This window comes from Zea mays, chromosome 3 (genome assembly GCF_902167145.1).
Source record: "Zea mays cultivar B73 chromosome 3, Zm-B73-REFERENCE-NAM-5.0, whole genome shotgun sequence".
Lineage (NCBI taxonomy): Eukaryota > Viridiplantae > Streptophyta > Magnoliopsida > Poales > Poaceae > Zea > Zea mays.
The window spans coordinates 231,524,073-231,533,598 of NC_050098.1; the positions used below are offsets into that span (position 1 = coordinate 231,524,073).

General features: G+C 44.1%; 1 protein-coding gene across 1 annotated transcript; it reads right to left on the reverse strand.

The window, feature by feature from the left end:
• Positions 1–562: 562 nt before the first annotated feature.
• Positions 563–6,112, reverse strand: LOC542609 (senescence enhanced2b). Its single transcript, NM_001112143.2, has 9 exons — positions 5,856–6,112; positions 4,460–4,624; positions 3,947–4,103; positions 3,751–3,836; positions 3,455–3,654; positions 1,794–1,842; positions 1,493–1,705; positions 1,151–1,357; positions 563–1,047 (listed from the first exon to the last, which is right to left on the reverse strand). Exons 1-9 carry the CDS (start codon positions 6,039–6,041, stop codon positions 865–867), a joined length of 1,446 nt encoding a protein of 481 aa, NP_001105613.2. The 5' UTR covers positions 6,042–6,112; the 3' UTR covers positions 563–864.
• Positions 6,113–9,526: the final 3,414 nt, after the last annotated feature.

Genomic DNA, 9,526 nt, shown 5'->3' on the forward strand with positions numbered 1-9,526 from the left:
GAAGGATATTGCCTAGCTCGACACCAAGATATGCGGCGCCGAGCTAGGCCACGTCAGCCGTCAATGTGACGCCCTGTTTCCAGCAAATCAACTACTTTTTACCTTGGTGTTATAGGTCATGACGCCGAGCAAAGAGTTAAAAAATGACATTAATTGGTCAAAGGGGTCTAGACGTGATTTTTTTAAATGGCCAAATTGCAAAAAAAAAAACGGCTTGTGGGTGATAGGGGAGCAATTTGCAACTGAACAGTGACTACTGGGATGCTCATTGATGGAATTCTTTCCATGGGTAGGTGCTGCAGGTATATAGTGCAAAAACAACGTAACAAAGAGAACGAAACAAATGAAACTGCCCATAGCACTTGTTTGGAAGCATAGTGGAACAGATGCCACCAGCCACAAGCCTACAAATGAAAATAATACGACCTCAAATGGAAATGGACAGACGGTTCACCTTGAATAAAGGATCACCCGGGAATTGTTTTCGATGCAAGAATTCCACCACGGATAGTACATTTCCCAACAAGAATGGGGTAAAGTTTCACATGAGCACCAGTCGGCTACATAGAAATAGCAGTAACGCGTCCTTCATTTTTATGGAATTACAAACTACACATCTGCTAACAAACTATAGGGAATATATACAGCAACGACCAATACAATTGCCAAATAACTTTCCGACTATATATGTACACCGGAAATTGGGCATAGCTATGTAATCTGGAACGACGGTGGAACAGCTATAATAGTGGTATAAGTCTGCTTCACCTATGGTTCAAGAACTAGGACCCCCCTGAGGACTGGTAATGTAAACCAGTTCGTTGCGGTGGAGCGGCTGAAATATTTCGCCTCACCTTATGATTCTTAGGCGCTAAAACCCTTGTGGATAGAACTCCAGGGGTTGGAAGGAATGCTGGTGCAAGCCTGAGCAGCGACCTTCGACACTGCTTCAGGAAGGATGCCAGCGTTGCAGATGTTTGCGAAGGACCGCATGTGCTTCATCCCATACTGCGCCAACGACCCACATTGCGCCTCAAAAGTACGAACCTGAAGCAGATGCAGAGGTTGGTTATTAGGTATGCAAAAAACGAAAGCGGAACCAGGGATTTTTCATATGCTTTAGCTGCAGGCATAGTCAGCAGAGGCTTACCGTGGACTTGAGACAGCTCCAATCATCGACCAGAGGCTCACCAGCTGCACGGACGGCTTTCAGAACCCTTGGACCGTCCTCAGAGCCAAAGAGAAGGCTTCCAATGAGCTCAACACTGCTGTCAACATGAGACCTGTGGGCCATCACTTCAAGCAACTCCTTCCGAGCTTCATTTTTCTCAGGTGAGCTGTCTGCCAATTTCCGGTACTGTGGGAGATAAAGAAGCCAATCAGTTGGTTTGTTCGTCGAAATGGATGCATAAATTGTTGGAAAGAAATTAAAGAGGTAAATAGATTTTTCTGAGAACAATCAAGATGACTAGCTTTCTCATGATCTACAAACCTTCTGCCAGAAGTAGACAAGGTCAGCGTCGCGCTGATTAACAGCCTTTGAGAACGATGGCAACGAGTTGTCTTCTATAAACGTGTTGTCATCGTTAGCAGGGTTTGTGCCAATGTACGAAAACAGATGCTTAACATTCAACTCCAATGAACCATATTGCATCACATGGGAGCCATAGCTGAATGTATCCTGAACCGCTGTCCTATCCTTGACCTGATCAACCAATAAGTTACATTTATTAGGTATAGTGAAGCGTGGCTGCAAGTTAATGCTTAATAAATTCAAGTTTGAAACAACTTACCAAGTTGTATTGCTGCTTGAGAGATTCAGTTCGCAGATTGTGGAAATCACTGTCAGCATTGAGAAATTTCAAATATAAGCACTAAATGAGTAAAAGTGGTGTCTTTATCCAAAGTTTAAACACATGAATCAGCAAATAATATAAGCACCTATGCAGGAACGAGTGTGGCCTTAGTTTCTAAGAAAACGTGGAAAGCCAAAATTCCATTGAAGACTTTATGTGGCTGGTTTCTCATGATGCTATCCTGACTAAGGATAACCTGCGTAGATGAAGGTGGAAAGGCAATACTTCTTGTGCCTTTTACACAGAGAAAGGAAGTGGGCATATAACCTTATTTTCTTTGAATGTATGATGGTTAAATAAATCTGGAGTCTGTTGGCTTTTTCTTTGGGGTCGGATTGTAGACCAGGAAGCCTTGATCAGTATGGGTTTGGGTTGGCAATATTTTTCCTGGTAATCAGATGCATGCTGTGGGGCTAGCTGCTGTTTGCTGGGCCATTTGGCGTACCAGGAATGCGGTGTGCTTCGACAACGAAAGAGCAAAATTTCCTACTGAGATTGCTTGCTTGATATGTTCTTTTTTCTTGCATATTGGGCAGGTCTACTAATGGAGAACTTGAAGCAGCAAGTTATCCAGGGAGCGGAGTAGTGAAGTCTAAGGCCCTCTTCTTTCACAAGCAAGATGTGCAGTCTGTGTGTATCAGCTAGGTGCAGCCTCGCACTGTTTGGGCACGTGCCCTGTAAGGAACGCTTAGCTGTGCTTTCAGAGATTTTTGTTTCTAGGAGTGACGGTAGTCAGTTCATGCATTTGTTCCATTGGTGAACAACATCAATCGTTGTTTGCTTCACGTCGTTGTTAAACTGTTGAACTCTGTAATTTCGTTGCTTTGGTAGTGAAATTCGGTTTTACTGGCGTGGAGAAAAAAATGAACCAAGAAATAAGATTATATGCACAGCTGATCCACCCCAATATTTAGACGTATGATAAAAAGGAATAAATGAGTCTAGTTCTATGGTTATCAGATTTGCAGCCTACACAAGGGCTAGTCGGCTAGAGGCTAACTAGTTAGTAGTTACATGCATAGTTTCAGATGAGCTGCAGGAACAGAACGTGGTCTGCAGTCTGGTATTACATCTGGTCCATCTCATAGTGTAAAGTGTGAGTTGGGAAGGACAGCAGAATAGGTGTTGGCGAACTGATTTTACTACTATTTCATTTCTTCTCTATTTTCCATAAAGGGAACTGCGCAAATTGGCAAGTTCAGTTCATTCGTTTTTAAAGAGGTTCAGTACAGAGCACATGGTCCAAAACAACTGCTGTGAGGCATCATATCGTGGGGCAAACTAATAAATTTCTTGACAAGCATGTGCACCTAAAACTAAAAGTAGAGCAAGAGTAACACATGCATATCCTTCTGCATCTGACTTTAATTAATAAAGACAAGGTAGCCAGGTCATCAGGTACTAGTATCATACTAAATTGGTTAATCATTTCTGAATAAAAATTCTGTACGATACTTTAACTTATTGGTTTGTCAAGTACTCTGTTAACTAATTGATGTGAATGAAACCAAAACAGACATGTGAATTGGTTTGGCAGGATCTGGACAATATTTCACAGTACCGAAATGCAGTGAAAAATGACACGAAGAATCAAGTACCTGTCTTCCATCCAAGCAACACTATACAGGTCTCCCAAGCAAGTGTCATACTCCGGTGGAGGGCTCGGGAACTCGCCAGGGCAGTACGTCCCCCAGCTACTCTCCTCTGCATTTGACGCGGTGGTCGCATACACATTTATGTCATTCGGCAGGAGGCCCTCAAAGATGCTCCCAGATTCGCATGCTTCAAGATAAAAGACCTACAAAAAGGTGGAAGAATACGCATATACCTCAAGCCCTTGCTTCACAATACATATCACAACATTGAAGAGCAGAACTGAACAAACTAATGATACCAGGCTTTTGTAGGTCCCGGCAGCATGCTTCTTCTTCAGGACATCTACGAGGTCATCACCATAGAGATATGGATACGTAGGCATTCCTGAATTTTTTACACAGAGTAAATAACTGTATACTTTGGTTCTACATGCATGTACGAAATGATATTTTATCTAATGATCTGAATGAAAATGATTAGTAGCGAGTACAGACCAAGGACGCCAGGACCCCCATGGTCACTGTAGAAAACAAATATATGGTCATTGGGGCCACTGTCCACAACCTTGCCGCTCCCACCCCTGAGAGCAGTTTTGTTGCCAAGCAGAACAGCGAAGAAATTGTCGACGTTGACCTCTCGCCCAGTGTAATCCTGCAGTGGAGAACAGATTAATTTAAGCCATGGATGAAAATTTGAGATTAAGGGTGTATACTATCAGTATTATAAAGATGTTTAAATTAGTATGTACAAATTTGAATTGTAATTAGGTTCTCTAAGCTTTATCTTCACAAAATTGCGGTGGAGTAATCCAGTTTTGTTGTTCACTACAAATAAGTCAAAGAGTAAGACGTTGTGCGGCAGATCCAGTCAGGTCATTTTTACTACAGGATTTACTGTTCACGGTGTAACTTTTATTTTCCACAACCGCTCCACTTAGTAGTAAGTAATCTTGGAACATGTCTAACTAGTGTAAACTTTAACCATCAAGGAATAAAAATATGGATTACCTTTGGCACCCCAGCATAGACGTCGCCACCCTGGGGATGATTTATGATGACACCAGGCCTCGGATTTTCCGGGCTATGCGCGATGTCATCGTACATGAAGACAACGATGTTCTCGTCCTTAAGTCCGCCCTTCTTCATGATCTGGTATGCATGGCAGATGTCCGCCTGCAAGTTCCATTCCCGAAAAGAGATTGTCTTAGCCTCCAACAATCCATCTCGAATTGAACCAACTCCTACAGTTGTCCTAAGCCAAACTACAATCCATCGCAAATTAAACCAACTCCTACAGTTGTCCTAAGTCAAACTATTTTAATTTGACCAACTTTATTAAGAAAGAGCGCCATCACTAATTACATCATGAAATATATTTACGTAGTGTTATAGATGTTATTGCTCTCCTTTAACTTAAGATATTTTGTTTATGATGGTAACAGAAATTAATTTAGTCTAAGACGGAGGTTGCAGTAGCTGACCTTTGTTTGTTAATATATAAGAACATAGGATTTAATATGGTTCATGCCTGATTCCTCTAACAATTTTAGGCGTAATATTGAAGTTGAAAGGGGGAAATTATATGCTAATTGTAGCTTGGAACAAAACCCTGTAAAGATGATGAATGATGCTCATACAATCAGAAATCCAGCACATATTAAGAATAGTATTTTGAAGTACTGTTTGTCCACTTAATACGAATAATTAAATTGTCGTGTTTCTAGGAAGGTACTATAAAATATCAGCACTATAGATTTGGCCATATCAGTGAGTGCTGGTCTTGGGCTCCCCGTCCCCGCTACACTGATGGTGACATGTAGGGCCCCTAAAAGTCAGAAGTTTCTTCAACTACCCGACCTTTCAATTTCCCATCTCGAGAGAATGATCGGGCGGTGCAGGTGGAGTAATGGACAAAACTTAAAGTTTTGCTTTAGTCACCGAATGGGCGGCGAAAAACAATCCTTGTAGCTTTACCTGTGGATGATCCGCTGTCATATCAAATATCTAAATCGTACTCCTGCCCCGAATCAGGTTCTACGGGCTACCCGCATAGATGATTTCAAAAGGCAAAATCATCACGTACGTAGTAGAATGGAAACCAAATTACGCGAACGGGCAGAATCGAGTAAAATAGAGCCAATCCGATGAAGCAGCATGGGTAAGGGGCTGTTTCTGTTAGAGTGGACGATCGTAAGGTAGCTAATTCACTTATACAGGGCAAACGTGAAAATAAATAAGTAAAGGTACCTCTGACGACAGAATTCGAACTCGATAACTCTGACTTTAATACCGTGTTAGAGTGGACGAACCGGTTCAACAAAAGCTTAAACTCATGCGAGAAATACACTCAAGTGTTTCGATCGGTGGTCTCCGGAGACGGAGAGGAGCGGAACGGGGCGCGTACCTGGTGGCGGTAGTTGTAGTAGCCGTTGGAGCCGGCGATGAGCACGGCCCACCGGGTCCCGACGGCGTCGTCGGCCGCCGCGCGCTCGGACGGCAGGCGGATGGTCGGCTCGAGGCGTGGGCGCGCCCACGCGGAGCAGAGGCACGCGGAGAGCAGCAGCGCGAGGCGGAGGCGATCGGCCACCATTGCGTGGGAGGGAAGGGAGCGAGAGCGAGCGACAGTGGAGCCCGGAGTCGTTGGCAAACGGAGGGGGGTCGGGGCCGGGGGGGACGACTGGGAGCAAAGCCTCTCCAACGTCTCCTTTTATCGTGCGCCGTAGGGTTCGCCCTGGGCCCACGAAGTGGGACCCGGCGGGAGGTGACATTTCGTGTAAATTTCAGACAAGACAAGGAACCAAAACTTTTTGTTTTTGTCAAAATTTCCAAGGATTTAGAAATGGAGGATAGTATCTCGGCAGGCATAACCATAACTCACCGCAGCCATTTTCGCCATAATAACCATTTCTAATCTCCAACAAAGAAACAGCGTTTTTATTATTAAGTTATATTAACTGGTTGCACAGTTTAATTTGGGCTACGGGCCCGATCTAGGCCAGACTGAAATTAAACCTGAGACGCAAAATCTGAGTAGCAGAAGATTTTGCTAATAATAATAATTAGATGTAGCAGGGCCAAGTTCCTTGCAAAGATGAGAACCGGAGGCATGAATGAAGAGGAAGAAGACAATTTGTACTCCTATACCAAACCAAAGTCCCCTGAATGATACGAATGGTGGAGGGGAGGTGAGCTGGTACTGGGCCTGGGCTTCGTTTGTTCGTCCTAGATTTGTCGGCCGTTGTTGGTTCCAGCGTCCACGCTCCAAGGCCGGCACTGTGTTGTCCTTGTCTGTTGTCTGCCTGCCTACCGCCCTACCCTACACGCCTACTATTACATCGCACGGACCACGCTCTGCTCCGTGGGCCGACGAGGACCAGGCACCAGGGGTCCAGGCGTCCAGCCCAGGCCTCTGGCCGGTGGCCGCCGCTGCTCAGCACGTACGGATCATCGGTGGATCACCTGTCCAGCTGGAGGACCCGAGGCAGGATATTTCCGCTCGCAACAGAGTAACAGGCGACAGCTGTTCCTCTTGTGGCCAGCCAGCCACCCATGCATATACGGACTGCCGTTGGGGGTTTCAACTCTTTCTTGGGCGCCTACCCTTCGATAGTTGGATGCGATGGAAGGCGCTCTTGGTTTCTTATGGACGTGTCATCGACTCATCGAGACCTCTTTAATCACTGCAGTGGTTCATGCACAATTGGATTAGTTTAGAAAGATAGATAGATTGGAACATTAAGGACGTTTCGTGTGTGCATACGTGCACGCTTGCTTTCTGAATACTCACTGTCTCACTGATAAAATAATATCGGAAAGGTGCACGATCGTACCTCATTGATTAATAAAGAATCGATTCGTAAAACTATGGTAGCTTAGAAGAACGCCATCACACACTATTACTTTTAAAAGTCGCAAATCATTCGAGTGGGCTTGTTGCTGGCTCGTCTAAGTCGACGGCAGGCTGCTGCTGCTGTTGTTTTTTAGCACCATATTTGAAGAGTTTTGGTGACAAGTCAAAGCCAAACATGCTCTAGCTCGTCTAGATTATAGATGGTCAAACGGGCCGCCCGGCCCGTCGCGACACTATCAATATTAGGATTTAGGACACGACATTATTATACGCTATTAGTAACCGTGTCATGTCGTGCCGCCACTAGTGCCTAACCAGCGGCCCAGACACTCCACTATAGTGTCTAATTATACTGTTCTAGCACTATACGACACTAACACCTAATAGTGCCCATGCCAGCCCATGCACTATTTTATTTTTAAAGCTCAAAAAATATAGAAGATCTTTAAAATTATATATATAATTTTAAAACTTGAATATTCATACCATTATAAAGTGAATTCATTATGTTTAAAATCATAACGAAATAACAATTTAAAATCACGTCCACATATCGCAATCACATCTATAAACCATCGGTTGGTGTAAGTCGTGTCTAACCGTGTCTGTCACTTAATCGTGTCAGTCATCGTGCCGGTGTGGCGACCCAAGCACGTCGCTAGACTCGTGTCATGTCAGCACTGGCACTATATGAATCGTGTTTGTGCCGTGTCGAAGCACTACGGGTTATGTCGTGCGTAGTGTCGGCCCATTTAGCACGACTCATTTTAATACTGAGGCTTTATAAATAATCGAACAAGGCTTTATTGGTGGGCTCATGTTAATGTTCATTAAATCTAGCACAATCATATGCATGTCCCTCTCGCGCAATAGCATTAGCATGGGAAATGCCAAGAGGAAGACGAGAATCTTGAGAAGGCAAGTTGATGGCACAAACCGACATGTCATTGAGATTCCATTCTCGGTCAATTGGCCATTGGTGGGCTCGGAGGCATGTCCCTGTAGCGTCCGTTCACCTTTCAGCATTGCGTGTTGTGTGCGCTGCGCTGCACTAAACCCCCAGTACACATCTACAACGGGCCCCGCATGACAGCCGCAGACACAGGCACACAGGACGACGATTCCACCAGTGTGTTTGTGTGGCTGGCGACCATTTCCTCCTCCTCCACCCGGACGGGATTGCTTGCGAGATTCTCCCACTTGACTGCCGAGACTGGCCAAGGGAATGCAATCCACCAAATGACGGCAGCTGACAACGACACGGTTTGAAAAAAAAAAGGAGCGAAAGGAGCTTCTTGGATGGCAACGCCGGTTACTGATGGTGGATGAAATGAAACGAGAGCCGTCATTCGGGAGAAAAGAAAATCACGCTGTGCCAAAAAGAAGTCGACGAGCTGTCACGGGCCCAACTGTTTGATCGCGATAGCTCTTTTGCCTGTGTGTTGGTGCCTGGTGGTCCTCACCTTGTCCCAAATTTCTTTTTAGCGATTTGTACGCTCTGACAACGACGCCTTCGCTCTAGTTTATCTTACACTATCAGGCGCCGGCTGTCATGGGCACACAAGTCACCAATGTCCACTGGCTGATTAGAATACGTAGCAGAGCAAACTTCTCCTTGTCAGTGGATCGAGTGAGGAAGTCTTGTCGTCGTAACAAGGGAAAACATGTCCCACTCAGAATATAGCCTGGTATGACAACTTTCTGCAATGCAAAACGTCTGGATGCAATGAACTCTCTTCGGCGCTACTTGCGACGAAGAGGACCGCATGCTACCAGGTATCATCAGGGAGATTAAAGGACCACATCATTATGAAGGTTAGACATGCAACAAGATTCTTCAAAAACTGTACAAGAAGGGATCTTCTGTGTTCGAATATTCTCGCTGTCCTAGTAACATCTGTGATATAAAATGAGCATTTTATAAATATATATTTTATGCTATATGAAATAAGTGGGTGTTTGGTTTGCAAGGACTAATTTTTACTCTCTCTATTTTATTCCATTTTAGTTTCTAAATTGTCAATTTTAGTTTTCATATTTGATAATTTAGGACTAAAATGGAATAAAAATAGAGAGAATAAAAAATAATTCATAGAAACCAAACACCCCTAATACTAATTTGATGTCATAAATCTTCATACGGTTTTCTAGAAATTTGATCAATGTTTTAAAAAATAACTCTAGAAATCTATTTATTCAGGGACTTACGTAGACTCAGGACAATA